Source organism: Callionymus lyra, chromosome 3, assembly GCF_982586985.1.
Source record: "Callionymus lyra chromosome 3, fCalLyr1.hap1.1, whole genome shotgun sequence".
NCBI classification, from domain to species: domain Eukaryota; kingdom Metazoa; phylum Chordata; class Actinopteri; order Syngnathiformes; family Callionymidae; genus Callionymus; species Callionymus lyra.
Window position 1 is genome coordinate 7,552,110 of NC_141820.1, and position 21,050 is coordinate 7,573,159.

Consider the following 21,050-nt stretch of genomic DNA (forward strand, 5'->3'; position numbering starts at 1 on the left):
CATAAGTAAGGCGGGTGTTCTTGATAGTGGCTCCCATTAAGTTGGGTGTTTAGTTAATTTGCTGTTTGAGTAATAATAATAATAATAATAATGTCAAACTCTCCTGACATGTAGTGAATGTTCTTCAAGACACAGTAACTTCTCATCATGACCATGTTTTACACTTTATTACTTTATAAAGTTGCTCTGAAATCTGGGCGAACGAGAGGTTACGAGAGTCTATTATGATGTAATAATGGCTTCACTCCTCGCCCAGCCAGCTGTGATCACGCCCCCTGCTTTGTTTATACAACGAGTCCCTTGGAGGCAGATGGACTTCCGGGGTTCGATGACGCGCGGTGACAAACCTCTGTGTTTGACCAATCAAAGCGGAGTGGGCGTGGCTACGAGCACGGGTCATACCTGGCGTGAGGGACATTGAATTTTTTTTATATTGTTGAAAATTGTTTGATTATAGTTGAAAATTGTTTGATTATAGTTGAAAATTGTTTGATTATAGTTGGAAATTGTTTGGTTATAGTTGAAAATTGTTTGATTATAGTTGAAAATTGTTTGATTATAGTTGAAAATTGTATGATTATAGTTGGAAATTGTTTGATTATAGTTGAAAATTGTTTGATTATAGTTGGAAATTGTTTGATTCTAGTTGGAAATTGTTTGATTCTAGTTGAAAATTGTTTGATTATAGTTGAAAATTGTTTGATTATAGTTGGAAATTGTTTGGTTATAGTTGAAAATTGTTTGATTATAGTTGAAAATTGTTTGATTATACTTGAAAATTGTATGATTATAGTTAAAAATTGTTTGATTATAGTTGAAAATTGTTTGATTATAGTTGAAAATTGTATGATTCTAGTTGGAAATTGTTTGATTCTAGTTGAAAATTGTTTGATTATAGTTGAAAATTGTTTGATTATAGTTGGAAATTGTTTGATTCTAGTTGAAAATTGTTTGATTCTAGTTGAAAATTGTTGGATTATAGTTGAAAATTGTTTAATTATTGTTAAAAAATTGTTTGATTATAGTTGAAAATTGTTTAATTATTGTTAAAAAAAATTGTTTGATTATAGTTGAAAATTGTTTAATTATTGTTAAAAAATTGTTTGATTACAGTTGAAAATTGTTTGATTATAGTTGAAAATTGTTTAATTATTGTTAAAAAAATGTTTGATTATAGTTGAAAATTGTTTAATTATTGTTAAAAAATTGTTTGATTATAGTTGAAAATTGTTTAATTATTGTTAAAAAAATGTTTGATTATAGTTGAAAATTGTTTAATTATTGTTAAAAAATTGTTTGATTACAGTTGAAAATTGTTTGATTATAGTTGAAAATTGTTTAATTATTGTTAAAAAAATGTTTGATTATAGTTGAAAATTGTTTAATTATTGTTAAAAAATTGTTTGATTATAGTTGAAAATTGTTTAATTATTGTTAAAAAATTGTTTGATTACAGTTGAAAATTGTTTGATTATAGTTGAAAATTGTTTAGTTATAGTTGAAAATTGTTTAATTATTGTTAAAAATTGTTTGATTATAGTTGAAAATTGTTGAATTATTGTTAAAAAATTGTTTGATTATAGTTGAAAATTGTTGGATTATTGTTAAAAATTGTTTGATTACAGTTGAAATGACGCGCGGTGACAAACCTCCACGCTTGACCAATCACAGCGGAGTGGGCGTGGTCACGGGTCATACCTGGCGTGAGGGACATCGATGCTGGACGAGACCACTTTACGCTTCTGCTCCAGCAGGGACACGGATCTGGTCTCCAGGTCTCGGCGCTTGTTGTCCAGGAGCCTCTGCTCGTCTGCAGCCTCCGGACACAAGACTTCGGTCCCGGGAGCCTCGGCCGAGGTGTTGATGGACGTCTGAGGGACAGAAACACACCTGTGAGGAACGTCTTCAACCAACACATCAGAACCACTTGCAGCTGAAATACTTTGTTTTGTCTTCTGTGATCTAAAATAAAATGTTAATATATAACATAATCTTATGTTTGATACATTTTCTTTAATCATAATCATGTTTTTATTTATTATTATTATTTTATTTATTTTATGTTGTTTATTAATTATAGTTATATTGTTGTATTACCAAACATGTTGTATTGTTTTCAATCTTAAACATGTTTTTTAATGTGTATTTTACAAATATATTTGTTATATATAATTATATAGAACCATTATTGGATTTAAATCGTTTGATGTTTTAATAAAATAAATGTACATTTAATTTTTTTATTTTACGTTTAATTGCAACTGGGAAGTCGGAATATTTACAGTATATATAAATAAACATTTCAAATGTATTTTTATATATAAATATACATGTTGAATTAATATTTGTATATACAGTATATATTTAAAATGTATGATTATATAAACATATATTTTAAATGTATGATTATATATAAATACATATTTTAAATTTGTATGTATTATATATTCATATTTTAAATGTATTATTTATTTATATATATATATTAAATTTAGATTCATTACATATGTATATATAAATATATATTTGAAATTTATATTTATTATATATTAATATATAAAGTCAAATATTTATTGGACCTTCGATTGAGGGGAATAAAATCCTGCAAACAGGATTAATTGTGGTAGTACATGATTTATTTTAATCATATTATAGTATATTTTTATTGTATGTATTATATTAAAATATAATTATTATAATATAGTTATACATACATTTATATTGTGTTTATTTGACAATTATTTATTTTTTAATTGTGATTATATATAAAATTACATAATATGTCATCATATTTATGTTACTTACACATTATAAATAAATATAAATCAGATATTTATTGTTATTTTACTTCAAAGAAAAGTCGACAAATATTTCTCCGACATTCGACAATAAAATCCTGCAAACGAGATTCAAGGGATAAATAATAAAAACACTTTTCTCTTTCACAACTTCAACAAATGCATTCCTCAACGCATGAATACCTGCAGCTACACACACACACACACACTTGTGTACACACACACACACACACGTGTACACACACACACACACGTTAACTGAGCCATCAGGATACAAAAGAAAAGCCAAACTAGAGTCAAAAGGACACAAACCACTGACCGCTTCAACAGAGCGTTCAAAGTATGTCACGCTTGTGTGCGTTTGTTTGAAGCCTAATCAAGTTACACTGCTTTTAAGACGACGACTCCCCGCACACACACACACACACACACACACACACACACACACACACACACACACACACACACACACACACACACACACTCGTCCAGTAAAGATCACCCGAACAAAGACGACAGCAGAGAAGGTTGTTGGTTCTAATGATTTGTCGATGACATCATATTCTACTGTTGTGTACTTGAAATCCACAAATGTTGTCGTCAGTTCAGCTGCAAAAGAAGCAGTTTTGTGTATTTGTTGTGTTGATTTTTGTCGCCTAAAGAACCAGTGATGCAAACGTCTCTTGCAGATTCAGTCATGGTTGCATTGTGAGATGTGAATATATATATATATATACACACCAGAGTCAAGTACTGGACAATACTACACATATATACTTGTTACTACACTATCACAACACCAGAGTCAAGTACTGGACAATACTACACATATATACTTGTTACTACACTATCACAACACCAGAGTCAAGTACTGGACAATACTACACATATATACTTGTTACTACACTATCACAACACCAGAGTCAAGTACTGGACAATACTACACATATATACTTGTTACTACACTATCACAACACCAGAGTCAAGTACTCGACAATACTACACATATATACTTGTTACTACACTATCACAACACCAGAGTCAAGTACTGGACAATACTACACATATATACTTGTTACTACACTATCACAACACCAGAGTCAAGTACTGGACAATACTACACATATATACTTGTTACTACACTATCACAACACCAGGGTCAAGTACTCGATAATACTACACATATATACTTGTATATACAGTGTCAATATATTGGACCCATTATTGCACAGTATAATTATTTTTGGCATTCAGGTCATACTTCATTTTTATCATAGATCTTTTATGCTCTCAAAATCCCGGGCGATGACTGAGGACGAGAGGATACAGTGACTCCAGCAGCTTTTAAAGCTGATGTTTGGACATATTTTGGTTTCAGTTTCATTAATTCAACCACAGGAGACGATCTGGAGACGAAGTATATAGAAATATAGATTATCACTATAACGCTGATCAAAGTCAAAGGATTTCTACTCAGCTGTCCGTCAAGTTGAGTGACAGACGGTAGAAAAGAGTCGACACAAACACGACGAGCGTCTTTGTCTGAGGTAGAAAACACACAAAGACACAAACACTGGAGGTAGAAAACACACAAAGACACAGACCGACCATGAAGTCAACAAGTCGTGTCCCAAATAGTGAAAGGAGGCGTTTGTTTTCCTCGCCAGGCGCGGAGCCAAGTCCTCCCAGATTCTTTGTGTAGCGCCACCCGCTGCCAACATGAGGAACTCTTTGTTGCTGCACAGCTGCTCAAAGGTGGAGGCGTCGCAAACAAACAACAACCCTCACTTGAGAACGCACACGCCTCATCATCAGAGAGAGACTGGACCGTCGTGACGAGAGAGACTGGACCATTTTGCTGACATAGACTGGACCGTCGTGACAAGAGAGACTGGACCGTCATACTGAGAGAGACTGGACCGACGTGACTGGACCGTTGTGCCATAAGAGACTAGACCGTCGTGCCGAGAGAGACTGGACCGTCGTGATGAGAGAGACTGGACCATCATGATGAGAGAGACTGGACCGTTGTGCTGAGAGAGACTGGACCGTCGTGATGAGAGAGACTGGACCGTCTTGCTGACAGAGACTGGTCTGTCGTGAAGAGAGAGACTAGACCGTCTTGCTGACAGAGACTGGACTGTTGTGCTGAGAGAGACTGGACCATCATGCCGAGAGAGACTGGTCCGTCGTGACGAGAGAGACTGGACCGCTGTGCCGAGAGAGACTGGACCGTCGTGACGAGAGAGACTGGACCGTCGTACTGAGAAAGAATGGTCTGTCGTGATGAGAGAGACTGGACCGTCTTGCTGACAGAGACTGGACTGTTGTGAAAGGACTAGACCGTCTTGCTGACAGAGACTGGACTGTTGTGCTGAGAGAGACTGGACCATCATGCCGAGAGAGACTTGTCTGTTGTGCTGAGAGAGACTGGACCATCATGCCGAGAGAGACTTGTCTGTTGTGCTGAGAGAGACTGGACCATCATGCCGAGAGAGACTTGTCTGTTGTGATGAGAGAGACTGGACGTTGTGCCAAGAGAGACTGGTCTGTCGTGATGAGAGACTGGACCGTCGTGATGACAGGACTCTCGGCTCCTGCACGACTGTATTGTGCAACAGCTTTTGTCGAGGGCTGCATGTCGAACCGAGTGCAAAGGAAAACAAAAGCTCTGCCAATCATGCGAACTGTTGCTTCTCCGGTGGGAGGATTTGAAAACACCAGATGCTGCGACTCCAGGAGAATCTTACGCTTGCCGCTTGTTTTTACACGTAATTGAGCAAGTTTTTGTGTTGAAAAATGACGTAAACGTAACAAAGATAAATTAAACTTGTGTGTGGCTTAAATAGATATATTTTTAAACACGTTTTCAAACATGTTTTTTCTTAACCATGCATTAAAAAACATTGTCATCCTGATCTGGACTTGAATGTCAATTAATTAATATTAATGAAAGTATCAATTTCATGTACTGCATGTTCTAGAACATGAACAAGTATAAGTATCCAGTAAATCATACACAAAACTGATCTTGTCTCTGTTCTCACTTCATCTTTAATTAAATGATATATGATTATATTTAAGCAATTAAAACAAAATAATATAGGGTAGGTTTTTCTTTTGTTCATTTTAAATATAGCTTTTTTTTAAATCATGAAATACTTTATATACATTTCATTTTTGTTTGTATTTTACGTTTACACTTACATTTATCACAATATTTTTTTTTTAATTAGCAGTAAAACCAACGCTTAATTGGGAAAAATTCTGTATATTATTTTGGTAATATTAATTATTTTTATTAGTAAAATACTTGACACACGTTTAATTTTGAACTTTATGTCACATTTTATGGGTTCGTCATATTTGCCACATAAGTTGTAAATGTAATTAAACACAAATATATATATATAGATATATATAGATATATATATATATATCTATATATATAAATATACACACTTCTTCACATGTGTTTGTTTTTTTTAACTTAATTTTATAAAAATTCCTGCAAGAATAATTGTTACTACACAGACTTCAGGGCTGGGTATCGATATGAAAATATTTGATACTGATACTTTCACTTTGACACTTTTGTGAAAACATCCAATTGAAAAGTAAGAAAATGACATTTTACCAAAAAAACGTTGAGTTTTCAGCATCAGTAAATTTACACCCAAGAATAAATAAATGCATCACTGCCTTTGTTTCCTTCAGTTTCTCTTTAGATATCATCAAGTTTTGATCACGTCTGAGTAACAATGAAGCGTGTTTTCATACTCGATCCGAGCGTTTCAGTCGCTGCCACAAAAGAAGTGTAGTTTTACACTTTATCACTTTCACCGAAACAAGGGAAAAACCAAAATATAGATGCTTTTAGTTCAGTCAACGATACATTAATGCAACATAATGATCATGCTTTTATGGAGACTCTGGAAAGCCACGCAGCTTTTTGACCACGGTATGGATCAGAGAAAAAGTCTGACGTTTGAGTCTCTTGAGGAGGAAACGTTTCCTCAGATGATTGACAGTTGTTGTGTTTTTTTTTGTTGCACTTCCTGTAACTGTTGCATAACAAACACAAATCCTCGGTCGCATGTTGTCATCGCGCTCACACTGCAGTCCCCCGTGTTTGTTTGCGTCACTCACGTCAGCCTTTGTCCGACATGTCGTCGCGACATATCGCGATTTAACGCAAAAAAAATATCGCGGTTTAAATCGATTTTTTTTTTGCGGTTTTTTTTGCTGCAGCGCTCGATCGACGCAAAACAACAACAACAACAACAACACACACCTTGAGGCTGGACTTGAGCGGGGGCTTCTGGGTAATCCCGCCGGAGATCTCCTCCTCGGAAAACTCCTTCAGGCTTCCGTCCTGCAGCAGCACCGTGTACACGCTCCTGCGCGCGGCCGACGCCGCGTCCCGGACCTCCTGCTTGACCGCCTGGATCACGCCGCTCAGCGGGGCTCCGTCGCCCGTCGGACTGCGCGCGTAGACGCGGCTGCCGAGCACGGATCTCTTGACCAGGCGGCGGCTGTGCATGATGGCGTCGAGCTCACGGTCCGCGGTGAACGAGGGGGGAAAAAAAAAAACACCGAACCGCCGCGACAGCCTCGACCGAACGCGGCGTTAACATACTCGGGAGTCGAACTACGACCAGAAAGTATTTCGTTGAAAAAAAAACCGCGGTTTAAAAAAAAAAAAGAGCACCGGGGGGGAGAGGCCGAGGGACAGTGGACGGCTCGCCGCCTCAGCCGCACTCACAGCCGGCGACCAGTCGACCTGTTTATCCCTTGATGCTCCCGGAGAGCCGGAAGGGGCGGCGGCAAAACACGGACGTCGTCACCGAGCGACCCCCGAACCGTGCCACACAACACGACCCGTTAACGGGCCGCTTTAACGCGCGGAAACGCGGCGGTTCCTCGCGCGCGGCGGCGACGTCGTCGAGCGAAGGTCGCGTGCGTCGACGAGGGGGTTTGTCACGCGCCGGAATGTGGGGGAGAGAGAGCGCGAACGGGGACGCCGAGCGATTCCGGATCCGCGCGCCAGGGGAGTCCAGTCCGGGATCCGCTCGGCAGTTTTACCGGCGGAATGCTGCCTGTAAACATGTGTTGGTCCCGCGGTCAACTCGGCCTCCTATTGGTCAGCGCAGTACACGCCCCCCCCCCCCACCTGACGTCTCCTCCTCATGATGATGATGATGATGAAGATGATGGTGAAGATGATGATGAAGATATAAGAGGATGATGGTGAAGATGATGATGAAGATTAAGAGGATGATGGTGAAGATGATGAAGATGATGATGAAGATTAAGAGGATGATGGTGAAGATGATGAAGATGAAGATTAAGAGGATGATGGTGAAGATGATGATGAAGATTAAGAGGATGATGGTGAAGATGATGATGATGCAGATGATGAAGATGATGATGATGAAGATGAAAATGATGACGATGAATATGATGAGGATGATGAAAATGATGATGATGCAGATGATGAAGATATAAGAGGATGATGATGAAGATGAGGATGCAGATGATGATGAAAATGATGATGATGACGATGAATATGATGAATATGATGATGATGAGGATGATGATGAAGATGAGGATGCAGATGATGAAGATAATGAAGATGATGATGAAGATAATAATGAAAATGATGATGATGAAGATGATGAAGATGATGATGATGATAATAATGATGATGAAGATGATGATGAAGAAGAAGATGATGATGATGATAATAATGATGATGAAGAAGATGATGATGATGATGATGATGATGAAGATGACGATCCATTCAAAACAATGTCTCAAGGATGGAGGAGAAGAAAACTTCCAAACATCTAAACCTACTTGTTTCTGACATCAAACCTCCTTTCATTTAACAAATGACCGGATTGTTCTGGTTTTAAATCCTTTTTTTTTTTGGAAACAACTTTGATCTTTGATTCTTTCACTGATCGAGTGACTTCATCAGTTTACAGAGACATGGAGGAAAACATTGAATTAATACTTGTTTTTTCTGAGAATGAGAAATAGATATTGAGTAACATTTGTTTTATTTATTTTAAACGTTTCTGGAGAGTAAAAAGTTAAAAGTGTTAATATATTTAAGATCAATAAAAAGATTCAACTGACAGGTTTTTTAAAAATCTGGTTCGAATTTTTCTAAACATTTCTGTAGATTTATTTTATCCGACTATTATCAGAACATATAGTAAAAGCGATCGTCGTCCTTTTTTCAACTGCAGCACCAACTTTTTTTTTTTTTTTACAAAATTCCTGTTTTTTTTAAACAAAATTCTTGGATTATTTTATTTTACAAAAATCCTGGATTTTTTATTTACAAAATTCCTGTTTTTTTTAAACAAAATTCTTGGATTATTTTATTTTACAAAATTCCTGGATTTTTTATTTACAAAATTCCTGTTTTTATTTTTATTTTTACAAAATTCCTGGTTTTTTTTTTTACAAAATTCCTGTGTTTTTTAAACAAAATTGCTGGATTTTTTATTTACAAAATTCCTGGAATTTTTTTTTAAACAAAATTCTTGGATTATTTTATTTTACAAAATTCCTGGATTTTTTATTTACAAAATTCCTGGATTTTTTATTTACAAAATTCCTGTTTTTATTTTTATTTTTTTTAACAAAATTCCTGTTTTTTTTTTACAAAATTCCTGTTTTTTTTTGTTTTTTTTTACAAAATTCCTGTTTTGCTTTTTTTTTTTTTACAATCCTGTTTTCTTTTCACATAGACTGACAGAAAAGTTATTCGACGCCTGACGATGTTTAAAAAAACACCTTTTTTCAAAACTAAAGTCCGAACCGATGAACTGTTTGCTAAGATTGTGAGAAAAGCTCACAGATTTAAAAAGTGAAGTTTGTTTCACAGCGAGCGGAGAAACACGACGTCGAGAATTAATTCAGAAAATTAGAAATAATAAAGTGAAAAACATCTGCAGTGACTCGTGAAGATGATTTAGTTACTAGAAATACATTCAAATTTGACTCGTATCACATCTATTTAGTCTCTTATTCGACCCTTGACACAGTTTCTAGTTGACAAACGTTTTTCTCTTTAAATATTTTAACATTATTTTAAGAAAACAATTTTTTTGTAGAAGAAAAATATGTCGTATTTCAAAAGGTCATTTGAGGTCACAGTGTCGAGATGCTCAGAAATAAAGACTGGAATTCAGGATGAGGGCCTCAGATCAAAATATTCCTTTAAAATAGTGTTTCATAATAAAAATAATATTTTTTTCATTCTTTTATTTTCTTTCTATGCGTTTTTTTTGTCTTTCAAAATACTGTGAGTTCATCTATGATATTTACCTGCTAAGACTCTTTTAAAATGAATTATATTTCAATGACAACTAAATATTATGAAGGTTTTTGGTCCTTGTGACTTGAATTCTCCTCAAAATTTGTGTTTTTGTTTTGTGTTTTTACAGATCCTTTAACAGACACTCGTACAAAGGTCAGCTTTAATCCAATGAAAACAATTCAGCGTCTATACTTTTTAAATAATGATTGTTACGGTGAAGGATATTTATATATTATATATTATATTCTCCTCCACTCGTCTTCTTTCAAACAGCAAAGAATCAAGTGAACAAAAGCCTGTTTGCTGACGTACGGCAGGATCTCAGCAAACGCGTCACAAACCGATTACTTTACTGGAGAGAAAATCCATGTCATGAAATATTCACGCGTGGAAAATGGAAGCAGCGAGTGACAGATGTGCACGACGGTCAAAACACGCCCTGAGATCCAGATGTGACCCCGACTCACTCCTCAGGTTGTAAGAGAAACCGATGGTTCCAGGAGCTTAGAGGAGCCTTGAGACACTTCCTGTCCATGATGAGACACGACGTCAATACACATGTCTATAGGTCATGTGATCCATTATGCCAGTCATGTGATCATTAATGTGAGTCATGTGATCGTTAATGTGAGTCATGTGAACATAAGTGACATGTGATCATTTACGTGAGTCATATGAACATTTGAGTGAGTCATGTGAACATTTGAGTGAGTCATGTGAACATAAGTGTCATGTGATCATTTACGTGAGTCATTTAAACATTTGAGTGAGTCATGTGAACATTTGAGTGAGTCATGTAAACATAAGTGTCATGTGATCATTTACGTGAGTCAGGTGAACATTTGAGTGAGTCATGTGAACATAAGTGTCATGTGATCATTTACGTGAGTCATTTAAACATTTGAGTGAGTCATGTGAACATTTGAGTGAGTCATGTAAACATAAGTGTCATGTGATCATTTACGTGAGTCAGGTGATCATTTGAGTGAGTCATGTGAACATTTGAGTGAGTCATATAAACATAAGTGTCATGTGATCATTTACGTGAGTCAGGTGAACATTTGAGTGAGTCATGTAAACATAAGTGTCATGTGATCATTTACGTGAGTCAGGTGAACATTTGAGTGAGTCATGTGAACATTTGAGTGAGTCATATAAACATAAGTGTCATGTGATCATTTACGTGAGTCAGGTGAACATTTGAGTGAGTCATGTGAACATTTGAGTGAGTCATATAAACATAAGTGTCATGTGATCATTTACGTGAGTCAGGTGAACATTTGAGTGAGTCATGTGAACATAAGTGTCATGTGATCATTTACGTGAGTCAGGTGAACATTTGAGTGAGTCATGTGAACATTTGAGTGAGTCATATAAACATAAGTGTCATGTGATCATTTACGTGAGTCAGGTGAACATTTGAGTGAGTCATGTGAACCTAAGTGTCATGTGATCATTTACGTGAGTCATGTGATCATTTACGCGAGTCATGTGATCACTCATGTGTATCATGTGATCATTTGTACAAGTCATGTGATCATTATATTGGTCATGTGATCATTCATTTGAGTCATGTGAACAGTGTGTGTTTCATGTGAATAAAAACATCAGAAATAGATTCAACACTTTATTACTTCAGTTGCTGCTTCATTGAAACATATTTACAGTAAAATACAGCGAAAAAACACAAGAATAATCACATTTATCCGACTTCAGTTCAAGTACCTCATGTACGTACCAACACAAAGTACCTCGAGTCTGACATGATTGTTGACCTTCGGGAAGTTCCCTCGTCATGGACAGAAGCAGAATATAAATCAGTGCAGGTTATACCATAGAGCTCAGAGCAGTTTTGGTTCACGTTCAGATGCTTCCCGTTGGGAAGCTTCACGTTCAGATGCTTCACGATCGGAAGCTTCACGATCGGAAGCTTCACGATCGGAAGCTTCACGATCGGAAGCTTCACGTTCGGAAGCTTCACGTTCGGAAGCTTCACGTTCGGAAGCTTCACGTTCGGAAGCTTCACGTTCGGAAGCTTCACGTTCGGAAGCTTCACGATCGGAAGCTTCACGATCGGAAGCTTCACGTTCGGAAGCTTCACGTTCGGAAGCTTCACGTTCGGAAGCTTAAAGTTCGGAAGCTTAAAGTTCGGAACCTTCACGATCGGAAGCTTCACGATCGGAAGCTTCACGTTCAGATGCTTCACGATCGGAAGCTTCACGATCGGAAGCTTCACGTTCGGAAGCTTCACGATCGGAAGCTTCACGATCGGAAGCTTCACGATCGGAAGCTTCACGATCGGATGCTTCACGATCGGAAGCTTCACGTTCAGATGCTTCACGATCGGAAGCTTCACGATCGGATGCTTCACGATCGGAAGCTTCACGATCGGAAGCTTCACGATCAGAAGCTTCACGATCGGAAGCTTCACGATCGGAAGCTTCACGATCGGAAGCTTCACGATCGGAAGCTTCACGATCGGAAGCTTCACGTTCGGAAGCTTCACGATCGGAAGCTTCACGATCGGAAGCTTCACGTTCAGATGCTTCACGATCGGAAGCTTCACGATCGGAAGCTTCACGATCGGAAGCTTCACGTTCCGATGCTTCACGATCGGAAGCTTCACGATCGGAAGCTTCACGATCAGAAGCTTCACGACGGTCGATGTTCTCGCTCGACTCGCCGACATCTTCTCTAAAACTCAATAACAAGAGTCGCTTCAATGTCAGGCCAGAACACGTTGACGTCACAGAAGCAAATGTTTCACGAAACACGTTTAAGTGCCGATAAAAAAACCTGTCGTTGGATTGTTCTGTGATGTCATCACGAGGGTCCGACGGTACCGGCGACGACGTCACAATCTACAGAACCATCTACAGCGCAGTAAAGGTACATCTCAGGACAGGTGTGTGTACCGCTGACCTCCTACTACTACTTCTCACACCGACACGTGTCAACACGCTTGTGTTTGAAAATAAATAGAGAAAAATCACATCGAGGTTGACGTGTAAAAGTTGGGATTCGAACCCACGGAGCAGTTTCCTGTTGGGTTTCCAACGTCCTTCAGATAAAAACACAAATAAAATGTCAAAACCTGCTAAAAACAGTGTTTATCTTCAACACGATGGTTTTTCCGTCAGTTTTACCTTTTTATTTTCTCCATTTTACTTTTTCATAAAGTAAAACTTCAACAAGGGGTCGAAGCTCAAAACAGTCTCGATACTTAAAACGTTTTCTAAATATTTTATTGATTTATTTTTTGCACTACCTCATTATAGTATAGTATTTATGTGTATTTATCTGTTCATTGTTTCTCTCGTTAAATGTTTTATGTTGTGCTAACAACAGGGCGATCGAGTACCAAGTATTTATTCGAGTACGATGTTGAAAAAGTATCGTAACAACCCTGGTCACCTGCTAGCATGACTTTGGAGGAAATTCTTTCAAAATAAAAGCATTTTAAGACGGTAATAATCGACAGAAATTGAACCTTTTCTCTTGCTCTGTGTGGCTCGGTACCAAATGTTCCGCGGGCCGGTACCGGCCCAGAGAGTCGGGAACCACTGAGTGACAGGAGATTTGTTTGGGTTCACGACTCAAAACTATGTTGAAGAAGGAGCTTCTAATAGTTTTATTTTAAAACAAGTGCTTGAACGTCTTTTTATGGTCGTTTTGAACAATTATCAACAACTTCTTTTTTTCAATGAAATCCTTTAAATGTCTGGATTTTTAAATCAGATTCACATCGAATTTATTTCTAATGATCTTTTATCGTTAACAGTTCAACTGAATATTATTTCTATTCTCATGTCAATCGACTCCAGAGTTTCTACCTCGGTTTTCATATTTCGAACTAGAAGAGAGACATTCAAACTAAATGTTTCAGGGGGTTTGTTCATTTTTGTGTTGCAATTAAACCTCCGGCCACGAGACGGCAACAACGAAATCCCGCGGGATCGTGACGATGACTGAGGACGAGAGGATACAGTGGACTCCAGCAGCTTTGAAGAATGTACTACCTCATTTTGTCAAAGATTTGTCGTACTAGAAGAGTATATTTTGATAGAAATCTAAATATTTATGCAAAACTTTTACAAACCATACATGTTTGTTGTGAGATTCTTTCCTTTTTTTTAAATATATTGTTTATAAACCCAACATTCTTTTTTCCCAAGAGGCCTGGTTAGGAATATTTTGTGGGGTTTAAGTGAGATTTTTTAGTCGTGTCCATACGTTACGGTTCCAACATTTGATCGTGAAGGTCGTTATAATAACAGGTACATTTTCTTGAGCAAAACTACGACATCACGACACGACGTCTGCTCTACGTACATCTTCGACGAGCTAGCTAAACGTGCAGAAGCGCCATCGGAGCTAGCTTGATTTGGCACCGGGTCGACGTCAGGCACGACACGATCCTTAAGACATCGAGCGCATATTATTTTTTAGACTCAAAGTGCGTTTTGACCAGAAACCAAAAAAAGAGGGAGAGAAGCTGCCGGGACTCGTACCGTCGACCGCCCGAGTCGGAGCGAGATGTACCGGAGCAGAGGTCACTGTGGGATCAACGGGAAGTTCTCAGCAGCGATAGTTTAATCCCGGATTACGTCGGAGGATCAGAGGCGCGACGTCTCTCGACCGAGACCGAACTCTCCGACGCACTCGTAGTCCGGCTCCGCCCTGGCGGCGGCGTCCGGTCCGTCGTCGCCGCCGGTCTTCGGGAGGCGTATGGACTCGTAGCCGGGGTCGTCCGGGGCGGGGGGGTCGCCGGGCGTGGGGTACATGTCCCGGACGGTGGCGTACAAGTCGCCGGAGGACGAGGCCGGGACCAGACCCTTGAGCTCGGCGATGCTGCTGTAGTCGTGCTCCTGGTTCACGGCGTCCGACCGGACGGTCGAGTAGAGCTCGGACTGAAGGAGAGGAAGGGGTTCAGACTCAAGATGTTGTTTTACTTCACTTGACAGGAAACTACTTCGTAACAACTAGAAGAAAATATATACACTTAAAATATCACAATATTATTTTTTACGATACTGAACCGATAACAAACAGAACTTTATCGATAAAACGTGTTATTTTTGGATTCTTTTTCGAGTAATTTCGAGTAAGTGTGTATGCATGTATTTTTTCATTTACAATTAGCATGTACTTTATACACTAAAATATCTTGATGTTTCTTTCATAGTACATCAATATTCAACAGCACTGTATCGATTTACTCTAAATTTACAATAACATGCAAATAGTCACAGCATTTGTTCATTTTTGTGTTGAGATTAAACTTCCGGCCTCTAGATGGCAGCAGTCATTACGTCCTCCGCAGTTAAAGTTACAATGAAATTCTATGAGATGACTGAGGACGAGAGGACACAGTACGACTCCAGCAACTTTTAAAGCTGATGTTTGGACATATTTTGGTGATCAAAAACATGTTGTAAATGATGTAACACGTGTTAAAAAGATCAAAGTTTTTGTTGCATCAAATCTTGATTCATGAAATCACTCAAACCCTTCCAGGTCTAAACAAGTAAAAACATGTTTTCTTGTGAGAAATACTTTATAACCTGGTAAATAAAAGTAATGGAAACCTTTAACTGAAGTATAAATAACTAGTATTAGCTTCACACATACTGAGGTGAAACTACCAACATGTAGTACTTTGTAAATGTTGATTAGAATCTGAATCATGTGCACGTCTAATGGTTCAAAATATATAGTAATAGTAATACTAGAACACTGTAATACTTGGATCAATATTTTCTATTGAGATTGAAAATCTTGAGTGGGCTGAATTTTTGCTGTATTTATTTATTTATTTCCTGAATGAATATAAATATATTGGATGTAGAAAAGAATATTGGAATAGAAAATACAAATTTGAATGAGAAAAACGAGTTTTCACAAGACAAAACATGAATAAATATATTCTAATGTTGTTTTAAAATCCTCTGTTCAAAGACCACTGACGTATTTTTGTTTTACTTGTGTAGTGTGTTCACTTGTACTACTGTGTATTATAGTTGATATATTTTTAAATGTATTTTCTACCAGATCAGTACATGAAAAGTCGACTCAGAGAAAACTTAATAAATCATCGAAGTAAAAATCTTTGACACAAACCAAGAGCAGAGGATCCTGGACGAGGACATGAGTTCTGGGGAATAAGGGAGTAAAACACTGACTTACTTCACTCTCTGACAAAACACAGTTGCGTAGATCGACAGGAGACTCTGGGGAGGAAACCTGGAGGAAGAAGAAGAAAACTCTTGAAAATAAACACCTGGTTGATGCGAACCAGGAACATGTGACGACCTTTGGAACAAAAACGTTTGAGTATCTCTTTAACCCCCTTTTATTTTATATATATACTGTTTATATCAATAAATCGAGGATCTGTAGTATTACTCTGCGAGGCTCTGTACTATTACTTAACGAAACTCTGTAGTATTACTCCGCGAGGCTCTGTAGTATTACTTCATGATACTCTGTAGTATTACTCCGCGAGTCTCTGTAGTATAACTTCCCAATGCTCTGTAGTATTACTCCACGAGGCTCTGTAGTATTAATCCACGAGTCTCTGTAGTATTACTTTACGATACTCTGTAGTATTACTCCACCAGGCTGTGTAGTATTACTCTGAGAGTCTCTGGAGTATTACTCTGCGAGTCTCTGGAGTATTATTTCGCAATGCTCTGTATTATTACTCCACGAGGCGCTGTAGTATTAGTCTGCTAGTCTCTGTAGTACTACTCCAGGACGCTCTGTAGTATTACTTCGCAATGCTCTTTACTATTATTCTGTGGTATTAATTCACGATACTGTGTATTATTACTCCACGAGACTCTGTAGTATTACTTCGCAATGCTCTGTATTATTACTCCACGAGGCTCTGTAGTATTAGTCTGCGAGTCTCTGTAGTTTTACTCCACGACGCTCTGTAGTATTACTTCGCAATGCTCTGTATTATTACTCCACGAGGCTCTGTAGTATTACTTCATGATACTCTGTATTATTACTCCACGACGCTCTGTAGTATTACTTCGCAATGCTCTGTGGTATCACTTCACGATACTCTGTATTATTACTCCATGACGCTCTGTAGTATTACTTTGCAATGCTCTGTAGTTTAACTCTCTGAATCTCTGTGGTTTGCTGTGTAGTAAAACTATCTTTCTCTTTAACCCTTGTGTTATCTCAGGGTCACGGTGACCCGATGTTTAAGGAAGTCGTCTGCGAAACACCAACATTATCTTGTCCAGGTCTAGACCCTAGGTCTTTTTCCGTTTTAGCACACATTTTATTTCCGTTTTTCCTTCAATTTCTTTGGATAATTATTTTTGACGTAAAGAAGCTACAACTGTGTGAAAGTGAAGGTTTGCATCATAAATACTGACCTGGAATCAGATTTACTGGAGGAAGAACTACATTTACATAGAGCCACGCCAGCACATGTTTGTGTGTGAGTGTGAGTGTGAGTGTGAGTGTGTGTGTGTGTGTGTGTGTGTGTGTGTGTGTGTGTGTGTGTGTGTCATCCATCATTGATCCAGACTAAGTGTCAGGAGCTACAGCTGCTCTCACACATGTAGCAAACATGGAGTTTTACTTGACAAGACAAATCACCGCATGTGTGTGTGTGTGTGTGGTCACACTCGTGTGTTAACCTTAAATCATCCACAGGGTGTGTGTGTGTGTGTGTGTAGGTGTGTGTGTGTGTGTGTAGGTGTGTGTGTAGGTGTGTGTGTAAACAAGTGAATCAATGCTGACTCCACATGTAGCAACGATGCTGTTCTAGAGTCTGCTGGGGTTTGAGTGACACTAAGTAGATACAGATTGCATCATGGGTAGGGGGGGCGACCCGGGTCGGACGTGAGCCTGAGTCCAAATGCGCTGATGAACTAATTGTTCCAAACATGGGGGAAGACAAAGAGGAGCAGAAACAAAGAGAGAGAACATGGATAGATGATGATAAGTTATGGAATAAACAAGTGTTTCTCATAGAAGCGTGTTAGAACTAGTGACCCGGGTCTGACCCAGAGTCTCCACCCAGTTCCACAAGCTCAAAAACATCCCACAACTAGAACGAGCTACACCAGAGAAGATGCTCTTCTCTGAGCTTCTTCCAGACGACTGAGCTTCTTCTGAGAAAGTTTATTTCTTAGTAGTCTGAGAATCTGCACTAATACTTTGCGAGGCTCTGTAGTATTACTTTCTAAGATTCTGTAGTATTACTTTCTAAGATTCTGTAGTATTAGTTTTAAAGACTCTGTAGTATTACTTTCAAAGGCTCTGTAGTATTACTTCGTGAGGCTCTGTAGTATTAATTTGTGAGGCTCTGTAGTATTAATTTGTGAGGCTTTGTAGTATGACTTTGAGGATCTGTAGTATTACTTTGTTAGGATCTGTACTATTACTTCGCGAGGCTCTATAGTATTCATTTTGCAAAGATCTGTAGTATTACTATGGAGGATCTGTAGTATTACTATGGAGGATCTGTACTATTACTTCACTAGGCTCTGTACTATTACTTTGCAATGCTCTGTACTATTACATCCGTGAGGCTCTGTAGTATTAATTTGTGAGGATCTGTAGTATTAATTTGCGAGGATCTGTAGTATAACTTTGTGAGGATCTGTAGCATTAATTCACAAGGATCTGTAGTATTACTTTGTGAGGATCTGTAGTATTACTTCGCGAGGATCTGTAGTATTACTTCGCGAGGCTCTGTAGTATTAATTTTGCAAAGATCTGTAGTATTACTATGGAGGATCTGTACTATTACTTCACTAGGCTCTGTACTATTACTTTGCAATGCTCCGTACTATTACATCCGTGAGGCTCTGTAGTATTAATTTGTGAGGATCTGTAGTATTAATTCGCAAGGATCGTAGTATTCATTTGTGAGGCTCTGTAGTATTACTTTGCGAGGATCTGTAGTATTAATTCGTAAGGATCGTAGTATTCATTTGTGAGGCTATGTAGTATTACTTTGTCAGGATCTGTAGTATTAATTTGCAAGGATCGTAGTATTAATTTGCGAGGACCTATACTAATACTTCGCTAGACTCTGGTATTACTTTGCGATGCTGTGTAGTATTCATTTGCGAGGTGAAAGTCAGTATCATAACATATTTGCATCCATACAAATAACTACGAGCCCCAAGAAAGTGAAGAAAAAGCTCAAGTGAAGATGTTTCTTGAACCTTCACTGCATCTAATGATCAGATCAAAACCTAACTATGCTACAATGAAGTCACATCTTCAACAAAGAGTCCTAAAGTAAAGTAAAGTAAAGTAAAGTAAAGTACTCAGAACGCTCACCTCTCCGTTGAGCAGCACAGCAGCCGACAGGCCGTTGAGCAGAACCGGCCTGTTGTCGTTCTCGTCCAGAACCTTCTCCGGCACCGGAGGAGGCGACTCTTCCTCCGGGTCCTCGGCAGGGTTTGGTGGGACGCTGTTGGCCGAGCGTCTCCTGGCCTCCACGTCCAGACTGTGGCGGCTCTTCTTCTTCAGGTCCACCGAGGCGTACTCCACGCTGTCGCTCAGGGGGGCTCGGTCCGGGGTGGGGGGGCTGACGTGTCCGTTGAGGAGGCGATGAGGCTCCGTGGTACCGTTGCTGAGGCCGAGGGTCTGAGGAGGGTCTTTGAGCTCATCGACGGTCTCGTAGAGGGAGTCCTCCACACTGAGGTCACGTGAAGATCCAACCATCTCCGTCACCACCTGTTCATCATGAATCAAACAATATTAGACTTTAATCAAACAATAATTAACTATAATCAAACAATATTCAACTATAATCAAACAACTTTCAACTATAATCAAACAATTTTCAACTTTAATCAAACAATTTTCAACTGTAATCAAACAATTTCCCACTATAATCAAACAATTTTCCATTTTAATCTAACAATTTTCAACTATAATCAAACAATTTTCCATTTTAATCTAACAATTTTCAACTATAATCAAACAATTTTCAACTATAATCAAACAATTTTCAACTTTAATCTAAATTTTTTTAAACTATAATCTAACAATTTTCAACTATAATCAAACAATTTTCCATTTTAATCTAACAATTTTCAACTATAATCAAACAATTTTCAACTATAATCAAACAATTTTCCACTTTAATCTAACAATTTTCAACTATAATCCAACAATTTTCAACTATAATCAAACAATTTTCAACTATAATCAAACAATTTTCAACTTTAATCTAAATTTTTTTAAACTATAATCTAACAATTTTCAACTATAATCAAACAATTTTCCATTTTAATCTAACAATTTTCAACTATAATCAAACAATTTTCCACTTTAATCTAACAATTTTCAACTATAATCCAACAATTTTCAACTATAATCAAACAATTTTCCACTTTAATCTAACAATTTTCCACTTTAATCTAACAATTTTTAACTATAATCAAACAATTTTCAACTATAATCAAACAATTTTCCACTTTAATCTAACAATTTTCCACTTTAATCTAACAATTTTTAACTATAATCAAACAATTTTCAACTATAATCAAACAATTTTCCACTTTAATCTAACAATTTTCAACTATAATCAAACAATTTTCCACTTTAATCTAACAATTTTCAACTATAATCAAACAATTTTCAACTATAATCAAACAATTTTCCACTTTAATCTAACAATTTTCAACTATAATCAAACAATTTTCAACTATAATTAAACAATTTTCAACTATAATCAAACAATTTTCAACTAAAATCAAACAATTTTCAACTATAATCAAACAATTTTCAACTATAATCAAACAATTTTCAACTATAATCAAACAATTTTTTAACTATAATCAAGCAATTTTCAACTATAATCAAACAATTTTCAACTATAATCTAACAATTTTCAACTATAATCAAACAATTTTCAACTATAATCAAAC

General features: G+C 37.4%; 2 protein-coding genes across 6 annotated transcripts in view; both read right to left on the reverse strand.

Annotated features, from left to right (window-relative positions):
• Positions 1–7,603, reverse strand: part of znf704 (zinc finger protein 704) — a 49,316-nt gene extending 41,713 nt beyond the window's left edge. The window contains exons 1-2 of one of the 2 annotated variants that reach the window (XM_087786291.1): positions 7,093–7,603; positions 1,699–1,871 (exon numbers count right to left, since the gene is read on the reverse strand). In XM_087786291.1, the coding sequence (XP_087642417.1) occupies positions 1,699–1,871; positions 7,093–7,341 (422 nt within the window). In that variant the 5' untranslated portion in view covers positions 7,342–7,603. The remainder of the gene's footprint in view (positions 1–1,698; positions 1,872–7,092) is intronic. The other variant, XM_087786290.1, reaches the window with a different exon arrangement.
• A 5,041-nt stretch (positions 7,604–12,644) lies between these two features.
• The window catches only part of pag1 (phosphoprotein membrane anchor with glycosphingolipid microdomains 1), a 56,126-nt gene continuing 47,720 nt past the window's right edge, over positions 12,645–21,050 (reverse strand). For all 4 annotated transcript variants that reach the window (XM_087786300.1, XM_087786301.1, XM_087786298.1 and 1 more), the window contains exons 7-9: positions 19,453–19,851; positions 16,321–16,377; positions 12,645–15,044 (exon numbers count right to left, since the gene is read on the reverse strand). In XM_087786300.1, coding sequence (XP_087642426.1) covers positions 14,751–15,044; positions 16,321–16,377; positions 19,453–19,851 — 750 coding nt within the window. In that variant the 3' untranslated portion in view covers positions 12,645–14,750. The remainder of the gene's footprint in view (positions 15,045–16,320; positions 16,378–19,452; positions 19,852–21,050) is intronic.